At 49.1% G+C, this 14,301-nt stretch overlaps 4 protein-coding genes across 4 annotated transcripts; all 4 read left to right on the forward strand.

The window, feature by feature from the left end:
- Positions 1-387: 387 nt before the first annotated feature.
- Positions 388-4,912, forward strand: LOC135572634 (mucin-5AC-like; the record flags this gene model as incomplete). The annotated part of the gene is made up of 3 exons (XM_065021059.1): positions 388-1,311; positions 4,061-4,088; positions 4,362-4,912. Coding segments are annotated over 3 exons (1,503 nt in total), but the record flags the coding sequence as incomplete, so codon positions are not given.
- An 893-nt stretch (positions 4,913-5,805) lies between these two features.
- Positions 5,806-6,933, forward strand: LOC135572325 (integumentary mucin C.1-like; the record flags this gene model as incomplete). The annotated part of the gene is made up of 2 exons (XM_065020038.1): positions 5,806-6,469; positions 6,899-6,933. Coding segments are annotated over 2 exons (699 nt in total), but the record flags the coding sequence as incomplete, so codon positions are not given.
- Positions 6,934-8,913: 1,980 nt separating this feature from the next.
- On the forward strand, positions 8,914-9,546 carry LOC135572326 (integumentary mucin C.1-like; the record flags this gene model as incomplete). Its single annotated transcript, XM_065020039.1, has 1 exon — positions 8,914-9,546. A coding segment is annotated over one exon (633 nt), but the record flags the coding sequence as incomplete, so codon positions are not given.
- A 3,778-nt stretch (positions 9,547-13,324) lies between these two features.
- On the forward strand, positions 13,325-14,288 carry LOC135572635 (integumentary mucin C.1-like; the record flags this gene model as incomplete). Its single annotated transcript, XM_065021060.1, has 2 exons — positions 13,325-13,967; positions 14,257-14,288. Coding segments are annotated over 2 exons (675 nt in total), but the record flags the coding sequence as incomplete, so codon positions are not given.
- Positions 14,289-14,301: the final 13 nt, after the last annotated feature.

Raw genomic sequence — 14,301 nt, forward strand, 5'->3', positions numbered from 1 at the left:
GTAGCTCCCACGACAACTGCAGCTCCTACAACAGCTTTAGCATCTACGACAACCACTGCAGCCCTAGCTACAACAACTGCTGCTCCTACGACCACTGCAACTCCACAACCTACTACGACAACCAGTGCAGCTCCTACTACAACAACTGCTGTTCTAACGACCACAGTGACTGCAGCACCTTCTACAATAACTACAACTTCAGCTCCTACGACAACAACTGTAGCTCCCACGACAACTGCAGTTCCTACAACAGCTTTAGCATCTACGACAACCACTGCAGCCCTAACAACAACAACTGCTGCTCCTATGACCACTACAGCTCCAGAACCTATTACGACAACCACTGCAGCTCCTGCTACAACAACTACGACTTCAGCTCCTACGACAACCAGTGCAGCTCCTACTACAACAACTGCTGTTCTAACGACCACAGTGACTGCAGCACCTTCTACAATAACTACAACTTCAGCTCCTACGACCACTACAGCCCCAGAACCTATTACGACAACCACTGCAGCACCTTCTACAATAACTACAACTTCAGCACCTATGACAACAACAACTGTAGCTCCCACGACAACTGCAGCTCCTACAACAGCTTTAGCATCTACGACAACCACTGCAGCCCTAACAACAACAACTGCTGCTCCTACGACCACTACAGCCCCAGAACCTATTACGACAACAACTGCAGCTCCTGCTACAACAACTACAACTTCAGCTCCTACGACAACCACAACAACAGCACCTCCAACAACTGTAGCTCCCACGATAACTGCAGCTCCTACAACAGCTTTAGCATCTACGATAACCACTGCAGCCCTAACAACAACAACTGCTGCTCCTACGACCACTACAGCTCCAGAACCTATTACGACAACCACTGCAGCTCCTGCTACAACAACTACAACTTCAGCTCCTACGACAACCACAACAACAGCACCTCCAACAACTGTAGCTCCCACGATAGCTGCAGCTCCTACAACAGCTTTAGCATCTACGATAACCACTGCAGCCCTAACAACAACAACTGCTGCTCCTACGACCACTACAGCTCCAGAACCTATTACGACAACCACTGCAGCACCTTCTACAATAACTACAACTTCAGCACCTATGACAACAACAACTGTAGCTCCCACGACAACTGCAGCTCCTACAACAGCTTTAGCATCTACGACAACCACTGCAGCCCTAACAACAACAACTGCTGCTCCTACGACCACTACAGCCCCAGAACCTATTACGACAACAACTGCAGCTCCTGCTACAACAACTACAACTTCAGCTCCTACGACAACCACAACAACAGCACCTCCAACAACTGTAGCTCCCACGATAACTGCAGCTCCTACAACAGCTTTAGCATCTACGATAACCACTGCAGCCCTAACAACAACAACTGCTGCTCCTACGACCACTACAGCTCCAGAACCTATTACGACAACCACTGCAGCTCCTGCTACAACAACTACAACTTCAGCTCCTACGACAACCACAACAACAGCACCTCCAACAACTGTAGCTCCCACGACAACTGCAGCTCCTACAACAGCTTTAGCATCTACGACAACCACTGCAGCCCTAGCTACAACAACTGCTGCTCCTACGACCACTGCAACTCCACAACCTACTACGACAACCAGTGCAGCTCCTACTACAACAACTGCTGTTCTAACGACCACAGTGACTGCAGCACCTTCTACAATAACTACAACTTCAGCTCCTACGACAACAACAACTGTAGCTCCCACGACAACTGCAGTTCCTACAACAGCTTTAGAATCTCGACAACCACTGCAGCCCTAACAACAACAACTGCTGCTCCTACGACCACTACAGCTCCAGAACCTATTACGACAACCACTGCAGCTCCTGCTACAACAACTACGACTTCAGCTCCTACGACAACCAGTGCAGCTCCTACTACAACAACTGCTGTTCTAACCACCACAGTGACTGCAGCACCTTCTACAATAACTACAACTTCAGCTCCTACGACAACCACAACAACAACTGTAGCTCCCACGACAACTGCAGCTCCTACAACAGCTTTAGCATCTACGACAACCACTGCAGCACTAACAACAACAACTGCTGTTCCTACGACCACTACAGCTCCAGAACCTATTACGACAACCATTGCAGCTCCTGCTACAACAACTACAACTTCAGCTCCTACGACAACCACAGCAACAGCACCTCCAACAACTGTAGCTCCCACGACAACTGCAGCTCCTACAACAGCTTTAGCATCTACGACAACCACTGCAGCCCTAGCTACAACAACTGCTGCTCCTACGACCACTGCAACTCCACAACCTACTACGACAACCAGTGCAGCTCCTACTACAACAACTGCTGTTCTAACGACCACAGTGACTGCAGCACCTTCTACAATAACTACAACTTCAGCTCCTACGACAACAACAACTGTAGCTCCCACGACAACTGCAGTTCCTACAACAGCTTTAGAATCTACGACAACCACTGCAGCCCTAACAACAACAACTGCTGCTCCTACGACCACTACAGCTCCAGAACCTATTACGACAACCACTGCAGCACCTTCTACAATAACTACAACTTCAGCACCTATGACAACAACAACTGTAGCTCCCACGACAACTGCAGCTCCTACAACAGCTTTAGCATCTACGACAACCACTGCAGCCCTAACAACAACAACTGCTGCTCCTACGACCACTACAGCCCCAGAACCTATTACGACAACAACTGCAGCTCCTGCTACAACAACTACAACTTCAGCTCCTACGACAACCACAACAACAGCACCTCCAACAACTGTAGCTCCCACGATAACTGCAGCTCCTACAACAGCTTTAGCATCTACGATAACCACTGCAGCCCTAACAACAACAACTGCTGCTCCTACGACCACTACAGCTCCAGAACCTATTACGACAACCACTGCAGCTCCTGCTACAACAACTACAACTTCAGCTCCTACGACAACCACAACAACAGCACCTCCAACAACTGTAGCTCCCACGACAACTGCAGCTCCTACAACAGCTTTAGCATCTACGACAACCACTGCAGCCCTAGCTACAACAACTGCTGCTCCTACGACCACTGCAACTCCACAACCTACTACGACAACCAGTGCAGCTCCTACTACAACAACTGCTGTTCTAACGACCACAGTGACTGCAGCACCTTCTACAATAACTACAACTTCAGCTCCTACGACAACAACAACTGTAGCTCCCACGACAACTGCAGTTCCTACAACAGCTTTAGAATCTCGACAACCACTGCAGCCCTAACAACAACAACTGCTGCTCCTACGACCACTACAGCTCCAGAACCTATTACGACAACCACTGCAGCTCCTGCTACAACAACTACGACTTCAGCTCCTACGACAACCAGTGCAGCTCCTACTACAACAACTGCTGTTCTAACCACCACAGTGACTGCAGCACCTTCTACAATAACTACAACTTCAGCTCCTACGACAACCACAACAACAACTGTAGCTCCCACGACAACTGCAGCTCCTACAACAGCTTTAGCATCTACGACAACCACTGCAGCACTAACAACAACAACTGCTGTTCCTACGACCACTACAGCTCCAGAACCTATTACGACAACCATTGCAGCTCCTGCTACAACAACTACAACTTCAGCTCCTACGACAACCACAGCAACAGCACCTCCAACAACTGTAGCTCCCACGACAACTGCAGCTCCTACAACAGCTTTAGCATCTACGACAACCACTGCAGCCCTAGCTACAACAACTGCTGCTCCTACGACCACTGCAACTCCACAACCTACTACGACAACCAGTGCAGCTCCTACTACAACAACTGCTGTTCTAACGACCACAGTGACTGCAGCACCTTCTACAATAACTACAACTTCAGCTCCTACGACAACAACAACTGTAGCTCCCACGACAACTGCAGTTCCTACAACAGCTTTAGAATCTACGACAACCACTGCAGCCCTAACAACAACAACTGCTGCTCCTACGACCACTACAGCTCCAGAACCTATGACGACAACCACTGCAGCTCCTGCTACAACAACTACGACTTCAGCTCCTACGACAACCAGTGCAGCTCCTACTACAACAACTGCTGTTCTAACGACCACAGTGACTGCAGCACCTTCTACAATAACTACAACTTCAGCTCCTACGACAACCACAACAACAGCACCTACATCAACTGTAGCTCCCACGACAACTGCAGTTCCTACAACAGCTTTAGAATCTACGACAACCACTGCAGCCCTAACAACAACAACTGCTGCTCCTACGACCACTACAGCCCCAGAACCTATTACGACAACAACTGCAGCTCCTGCTACAACAACTACAACTTCAGCTCCTACGACAACCACAACAACAGCACCTCCAACAACTGTAGCTCCCACGATAACTGCAGCTCCTACAACAGCTTTAGCATCTACGATAACCACTGCAGCCCTAACAACAACAACTGCTGCTCCTACGACCACTACAGCTCCAGAACCTATTACGACAACCACTGCAGCTCCTGCTACAACAACTACAACTTCAGCTCCTACGACAACCACAACAACAGCACCTCCAACAACTGTAGCTCCCACGACAACTGCAGCTCCTACAACAGCTTTAGCATCTACGACAACCACTGCAGCCCTAGCTACAACAACTGCTGCTCCTACGACCACTGCAACTCCACAACCTACTACGACAACCAGTGCAGCTCCTACTACAACAACTGCTGTTCTAACGACCACAGTGACTGCAGCACCTTCTACAATAACTACAACTTCAGCTCCTACGACAACAACAACTGTAGCTCCCACGACAACTGCAGTTCCTACAACAGCTTTAGAATCTACGACAACCACTGCAGCCCTAACAACAACAACTGCTGCTCCTACGACCACTACAGCTCCAGAACCTATTACGACAACCACTGCAGCTCCTGCTACAACAACTACGACTTCAGCTCCTACGACAACCAGTGCAGCTCCTACTACAACAACTGCTGTTCTAACCACCACAGTGACTGCAGCACCTTCTACAATAACTACAACTTCAGCTCCTACGACAACCACAACAACAACTGTAGCTCCCACGACAACTGCAGCTCCTACAACAGCTTTAGCATCTACGACAACCACTGCAGCACTAACAACAACAACTGCTGTTCCTACGACCACTACAGCTCCAGAACCTATTACGACAACCATTGCAGCTCCTGCTACAACAACTACAACTTCAGCTCCTCGACAACCACAGCAACAGCACCTCCAACAACTGTAGCTCCCACGACAACTGCAGCTCCTACAACAGCTTTAGCATCTACGACAACCACTGCAGCCCTAGCTACAACAACTGCTGCTCCTACGACCACTGCAACTCCACAACCTACTACGACAACCAGTGCAGCTCCTACTACAACAACTGCTGTTCTAACGACCACAGTGACTGCAGCACCTTCTACAATAACTACAACTTCAGCTCCTACGACAACAACAACTGTAGCTCCCACGACAACTGCAGTTCCTACAACAGCTTTAGAATCTACGACAACCACTGCAGCCCTAACAACAACAACTGCTGCTCCTACGACCACTACAGCTCCAGAACCTATTACGACAACCACTGCAGCACCTTCTACAATAACTACAACTTCAGCACCTATGACAACAACAACTGTAGCTCCCACGACAACTGCAGCTCCTACAACAGCTTTAGCATCTACGACAACCACTGCAGCCCTAACAACAACAACTGCTGCTCCTACGACCACTACAGCCCCAGAACCTATTACGACAACAACTGCAGCTCCTGCTACAACAACTACAACTTCAGCTCCTACGACAACCACAACAACAGCACCTCCAACAACTGTAGCTCCCACGATAACTGCAGCTCCTACAACAGCTTTAGCATCTACGATAACCACTGCAGCCCTAACAACAACAACTGCTGCTCCTACGACCACTACAGCTCCAGAACCTATTACGACAACCACTGCAGCTCCTGCTACAACAACTACAACTTCAGCTCCTACGACAACCACAACAACAGCACCTCCAACAACTGTAGCTCCCACGACAACTGCAGCTCCTACAACAGCTTTAGCATCTACGACAACCACTGCAGCCCTAGCTACAACAACTGCTGCTCCTACGACCACTGCAACTCCACAACCTACTACGACAACCAGTGCAGCTCCTACTACAACAACTGCTGTTCTAACGACCACAGTGACTGCAGCACCTTCTACAATAACTACAACTTCAGCTCCTACGACAACAACAACTGTAGCTCCCACGACAACTGCAGTTCCTACAACAGCTTTAGAATCTACGACAACCACTGCAGCCCTAACAACAACAACTGCTGCTCCTACGACCACTACAGCTCCAGAACCTATTACGACAACCACTGCAGCTCCTGCTACAACAACTACGACTTCAGCTCCTACGACAACCAGTGCAGCTCCTACTACAACAACTGCTGTTCTAACCACCACAGTGACTGCAGCACCTTCTACAATAACTACAACTTCAGCTCCTACGACAACCACAACAACAACTGTAGCTCCCACGACAACTGCAGCTCCTACAACAGCTTTAGCATCTACGACAACCACTGCAGCACTAACAACAACAACTGCTGTTCCTACGACCAATACAGCTCCAGAACCTAGTACGACAACCATTGCAGCTCCTGCTACAACACTTACAACTTCAGCTCCTACGACAACCACAGCAACAGCACCTCCAACAACTGTAGCTCCCACGACAACTGCAGCTCCTACAACAGCTTTAGCATCTACGACAATCACTGCAGCCCTAACAACAACAACTGCTGCTCCTATGACCACTACAGCTCCAGAACCTATTACGACAACCACTGCAGCTCCTGCTACAACAACTACGACTTCAGCTCCTACGACAACCAGTGCAGCTCCTTCTACAACAACTGCTGTTCTAACGACCACAGTGACTGCAGCACCTTCTACAATAACTACAACTTCAGCTCCTACGACAACAACTGTAGCTCCCACGACAACTGCAGTTCCTACAACAGCTTTAGCATCTACGACAACCACTGCAGCCCTAACAACAACAACTGCTGCTCCTATGACCACTACAGCTCCAGAACCTATTACGACAACCACTGCAGCTCCTGCTACAACAACTACGACTTCAGCTCCTACGACAACCAGTGCAGCTCCTACTACAACAACTGCTGTTCTAACGACCACAGTGACTGCAGCACCTTCTACAATAACTACAACTTCAGCTCCTACGACAACCACAACAACAACTGTAGCTCCCACGACAACTGCAGCTCCTACAACAGCTTTAGCATCTACGACAACCACTGCAGCACTAACAACAACAACTGCTGTTCCTACGACCACTACAGCTCCAGAACCTCTTACGACAACCATTGCAGCTCCTGCTACAACAACTACAACTGCTGCTCCTACGACCACTGTGACTCCACCACCTACTACGACAACCAGTGCAGCTCCTACTACAACAACTGCTGTTCTAACGACCACAGTGACTGCAGCACCTTCAACAATAACTACAACTTCAGCTCCTATGACAACAACAACTGTAGCTCCCACGACAACTGCAGCTCCTACAACAGCTTTAGCATCTACGACAACCACTGAAGCCCTAACAACAACAACTGCTGCTCCTACGATCACTAAAGCCCCAGAACCTATTACGACAACAACTGCAGCTCCTGCTACAACAACTACAACTTCAGCTCCTACGACGACCACAACAACAGCACCTCCAACAACTGTAGCTCCCACGATAACTGCAGCTCCTACAACAGCTTTAGCATCTACGATAACCACTGCAGCCCTAACAACAACAACTGCTGCTCCTACGACCACTACAGCTCCAGAACCTATTACGACAACCACTGCAGCTCCTGCTACAACAACTACAACAACTACAACTTCAGCTCCTACGAAAACCACAACAAAAGCACCTCCAACAACTGCTGCTCCTACGACCACTGTAACTCCACAACCTACTACGACAACCAGTGCAGCTCCTACTACAACAACTGCTGTTCTAACGACCACAGTGACTGCAGCACCTTCTACAATAACTACAACTTCAGCTCCTACGACCACTACAGCCCCAGAACCTATTACGACAACCACTGCAGCACCTTCTACAATAACTACAACTTCAGCACCTATGACAACAACAACTGTAGCTCCCACGACAACTGCAGCTCCTACAACAGCTTTAGCATCTACGACAACCACTGCAGCCCTAACAACAACAACTGCTGCTCCTACGACCACTACAGCCCCAGAACCTATTACGACAACAACTGCAGCTCCTGCTACAACAACTACAACTTCAGCTCCTACGACAACCACAACAACAGCACCTCCAACAACTGTAGCTCCCACGATAACTGCAGCTCCTACAACAGCTTTAGCATCTACGATAACCACTGCAGCCCTAACAACAACAACTGCTGCTCCTACGACCACTACAGCTCCAGAACCTATTACGACAACCACTGCAGCTCCTGCTACAACAACTACAACTTCAGCTCCTACGACAACCACAACAACAGCACCTCCAACAACTGTAGCTCCCACGATAACTGCAGCTCCTACAACAGCTTTAGCATCTACGATAACCACTGCAGCCCTAACAACAACAACTGCTGCTCCTACGACCACTACAGCTCCAGAACCTATTACGACAACCACTGCAGCACCTTCTACAATAACTACAACTTCAGCACCTATGACAACAACAACTGTAGCTCCCACGACAACTGCAGCTCCTACAACAGCTTTAGCATCTACGACAACCACTGCAGCCCTAACAACAACAACTGCTGCTCCTACGACCACTACAGCCCCAGAACCTATTACGACAACAACTGCAGCTCCTGCTACAACAACTACAACTTCAGCTCCTACGACAACCACAACAACAGCACCTCCAACAACTGTAGCTCCCACGATAACTGCAGCTCCTACAACAGCTTTAGCATCTACGATAACCACTGCAGCCCTAACAACAACAACTGCTGCTCCTACGACCACTACAGCTCCAGAACCTATTACGACAACCACTGCAGCTCCTGCTACAACAACTACAACTTCAGCTCCTACGACAACCACAACAACAGCACCTCCAACAACTGTAGCTCCCACGACAACTGCAGCTCCTACAACAGCTTTAGCATCTACGACAACCACTGCAGCCCTAGCTACAACAACTGCTGCTCCTACGACCACTGCAACTCCACAACCTACTACGACAACCAGTGCAGCTCCTACTACAACAACTGCTGTTCTAACGACCACAGTGACTGCAGCACCTTCTACAATAACTACAACTTCAGCTCCTACGACAACAACAACTGTAGCTCCCACGACAACTGCAGTTCCTACAACAGCTTTAGAATCTACGACAACCACTGCAGCCCTAACAACAACAACTGCTGCTCCTACGACCACTACAGCTCCAGAACCTATTACGACAACCACTGCAGCTCCTGCTACAACAACTACGACTTCAGCTCCTACGACAACCAGTGCAGCTCCTACTACAACAACTGCTGTTCTAACCACCACAGTGACTGCAGCACCTTCTACAATAACTACAACTTCAGCTCCTACGACAACCACAACAACAACTGTAGCTCCCACGACAACTGCAGCTCCTACAACAGCTTTAGCATCTACGACAACCACTGCAGCACTAACAACAACAACTGCTGCTCCTACGACCACTACAGCTCCAGAACCTATTACGACAACCATTGCAGCTCCTGCTACAACAACTACAACTTCAGCTCCTACGACAACCACAGCAACAGCACCTCCAACAACTGTAGCTCCCACGACAACTGCAGCTCCTACAACAGCTTTAGCATCTACGACAACCACTGCAGCCCTAGCTACAACAACTGCTGCTCCTACGACCACTGCAACTCCACAACCTACTACGACAACCAGTGCAGCTCCTACTACAACAACTGCTGTTCTAACGACCACAGTGACTGCAGCACCTTCTACAATAACTACAACTTCAGCTCCTACGACAACAACAACTGTAGCTCCCACGACAACTGCAGTTCCTACAACAGCTTTAGCATCTACGACAACCACTGCAGCCCTAACAACAACAACTGCTGCTCCTACGACCACTACAGCTCCAGAACCTATTACGACAACCACTGCAGCTCCTGCTACAACAACTACGACTTCAGCTCCTACGACAACCAGTGCAGCTCCTACTACAACAACTGCTGTTCTAACGACCACAGTGACTGCAGCACCTTCTACAATAACTACAACTTCAGCTCCTACGACAACCACAACAACAACTGTAGCTCCCACGACAACTGCAGCTCCTACAACAGCTTTATCATCTACGACAACCACTGCAGCACTAACAACAACAACTGCTGTTCCTACGACCACTACAGCTCCAAAACCTATTACGACAACCATTGCAGCTCCTGCTACAACAACTACAACGTCAGGTCCTACGACAACCACAACAACAGCACCTCCAACAACTGTAGCTCCCACGATAACTGCAGCTCCTACAACAGCTTTAGCATCTACGATAACCACTGCAGCCCTAACAACAACAACTGCTGCTCCTACGACCACTACAGCTCCAGAACCTATTACGACAACCACTGCAGCTCCTGCTACAACAACTACAACAACTACAACTTCAGCTCCTACGACAACCACAACAAAAGCACCTCCAACAACTGCTGCTCCTACGACCACTGTAACTCCACAACCTACTACGACAACCAGTGCAGCTCCTACTACAACAACTGCTGTTCTAACGACCACAGTGACTGCAGCACCTTCTACAATATCTACAACTTCAGCTCCTACGACAACAACAACTGTAGCTCCCACGACAACTGCAGTTCCTACAACAGCTTTAGCATCTACGACAACCACTGCAGCCCTAGCTACAACAACTGCTGCTCCTACGACCACTACAGCTCCAGAACCTATTACGACAACCACTGCAGCTCCTGCTACAACAACTACAACTTCAGCTCCTACGACAACCAGTGCAGCTCCTACTAGAACAACTGCTGTTCTAACGACCACAGTGACTGCAGCACCTTCTACAATAACTACAACTTCAGCTCCTACGACAACCACAACAACAACTGTAGCTCCCACGACAACTGCAGCTCCTACAACAGCTTTAGCATCTCTACACATCCACTGCAGCCCTAACAACAACAACTGCCGCTCCTACGACCACTACAGCCCCAGAACCTATTACGACAACCACTGCAGCTCCTGCTACAACAACTACAACTTCAGGTCCTACGACAACCACAACAACAGCACCTCCAACAACTGTAGCTCCCACGACAACTGCAGCTCCTACAACAGCTTTAGCATCTAAGACAACCACTGCAGCCCTAGCTACAACAACTGCTGCACCTACGACCACTGCATCTCCACAACCTACTACGACAACCAGTGCAGCTCCTACTACAACAACTACAACAACTACAACTTCAGCTCCTACGACAACCACAACAACAGCACCTCCAACAACTGCTGCTCCTACGACCACTGCAACTCCACGACCTACTACGACAACCAGTGCAGCTCTTACTACAACAACTACAACTTCAGCTCCTACGACAACCACAACAACAGCACCTCCAACAACTGTAGCTCCCACGATAACTGCAGCTCCTACAACAGCTTTAGCATCTACGACAACCACTGCAGCCCTAACAACAACAACTGCTGCTCCTACGACCACTACAGCTCCAGAACCTATTACGACAACCACTGCAGCTCCTGCTACAACAACTACGACTTCAGCTCCTACGACAACCAGTGCAGCTCCTACTACAACAACTGCTGTTCTAACGACCACAGTGACTGCAGCACCTTCTACAATAACTACAACTTCAGCTCCTACGACAACCACAACAACAACTGTAGCTCCCACGACAACTGCAGCTCCTACAACAGCTTTAGCATCTACGACAACCACTGCAGCACTAACAACAACAACTGCTGTTCCTACGACCACTACAGCTCCAGAACCTATTACGACAACCATTGCAGCTCCTGCTACAACAACTACAACTTCAGCTCCTACGACAACCACAGCAACAGCACCTCCAACAACTGTAGCTCCCACGACAACTGCAGCTCCTACAACAGCTTTAGCATCTACGACAACCACTGCAGCCCTAGCTACAACAACTGCTGCTCCTACGACCACTGCAACTCCACAACCTACTACGACATCCAGTGCAGCTCCTACTACAACAACTGCTGTTCTAACGACCACAGTGACTGCAGCACCTTCTACAATAACTACAACTTCAGCTCCTACGACAACAACAACTGTAGCTCCCACGACAACTGCAGTTCCTACAACAGCTTTAGCATCTACGACAACCACTGCAGCCCTAGCTACAACAACTGCTGCTCCTACGACCACTACAGCTCCAGAACCTATTACGACAACCACTGCAGCTCCTGCTACAACAACTACAACTTCAGCTCCTACGACAACCACAACAAAAGCACCTCCAACAACTGCTGCTCCTACGACCACTGTAACTCCACAACCTACTACGACATCCAGTGCAGCTCCTACTACAACAACTGCTGTTCTAACGACCACAGTGACTGCAGCACCTTCTACAATAACTACAACTTCAGCTCCTACGACAACAACAACTGTAGCTCCCACGACAACTGCAGTTCCTACAACAGCTTTAGCATCTACGACAACCACTGCAGCCCTAGCTACAACAACTGCTGCTCCTACGACCACTACAGCTCCAGAACCTATTACGACAACCACTGCAGCTCCTGCTACAACAACTACAACTTCAGCTCCTACGACAACCAGTGCAGCTCCTACTAGAACAACTGCTGTTCTAACGACCACAGTGACTGCAGCACCTTCTACAATAACTACAACTTCAGCTCCTAGGACAACCACAACAACAACTGTAGCTCCCACGACAACTGCAGCTCCTACAACAGCTTTAGCATCTACGACATCCACTGCAGCCCTAACAACAACAACTGCTGCTCCTACGACCACTACAGCCCCAGAACCTATTACGACAACCACTGCAGCTCCTGCTACAACAACTACAACTTCAGGTCCTACGACAACCACAACAACAGCACCTCCAACAACTGTAGCTCCCACGACAACTGCATCTCCTACAACAGCTTTAGCATCTACGACAACCACTGCAGCCCTAGCTACAACAACTGCTGCACCTACGACCACTGCATCTCCACAACCTACTACGACAACCAGTGCAGCTCCTACTACAACAACTACAACAACTACAACTTCAGCTCCTACGACAACCACAACAACAGCACCTCCAACAACTGCTGCTCCTACGACCACTGCAACTCCACGACCTACTACGACAACCAGTGCAGCTCTTACTACAACAACTACAACTTCAGCTCCTACGACAACCACAACAACAGCACCTCCAACAACTGTAGCTCCCACGATAACTGCAGCTCCTACAACAGCTTTAGCATCTACGACAACCACTGCAGCTCTAACAACAACAACTGCTGCTCCTACGACCACTACAGCTCCAGAACCTATTACGACAACCACTGCAGCTCCTGCTACAACAACTACGACTTCAGCTCCTACGACAACCAGTGCAGCTCCTACTACAACAACTGCTGTTCTAACGACCACAGTGACTGCAGCACCTTCTACAATAACTACAACTTCAGCTCCTACGACAACCACAACAACAACTGTAGCTCCCACGACAACTGCAGCTCCTACAACAGCTTTAGCATCTACGACAACCACTGCAGCACTAACAACAACAACTGCTGTTCCTACGACCACTACAGCTCCAAAACCTATTACGACAACCATTGCAGCTCCTGCTACAACAACTACAACGTCAGGTCCTACGACAACCACAACAACAGCACCTCCAACAACTGTAGCTCCCACGATAACTGCAGCTCCTACAACAGCTATAGCATCTACGATAACCACTGCAGCCCTAACAACAACAACTGCTGCTCCTACGATCACTACAGCTCCAGAACCTATTACGACAACCACTGCAGCTCCTGCTACAACAACTACAACAACTACAACTTCAGCTCCTACGACAACCACAACAAAAGCACCTCCAACAACTGCTGCTCCTACGACCACTGTAACTCCACAACCTACTTCGACATCCAGTGCAGCTCCTACTACAACAACTGCTGTTCTAACGACCACAGTGAC

The sequence above is a fragment of the Oncorhynchus nerka genome, linkage group LG7 (assembly GCF_034236695.1).
Source record: "Oncorhynchus nerka isolate Pitt River linkage group LG7, Oner_Uvic_2.0, whole genome shotgun sequence".
In the NCBI taxonomy this organism is placed as follows: Eukaryota; Metazoa; Chordata; class Actinopteri; order Salmoniformes; family Salmonidae; genus Oncorhynchus; species Oncorhynchus nerka.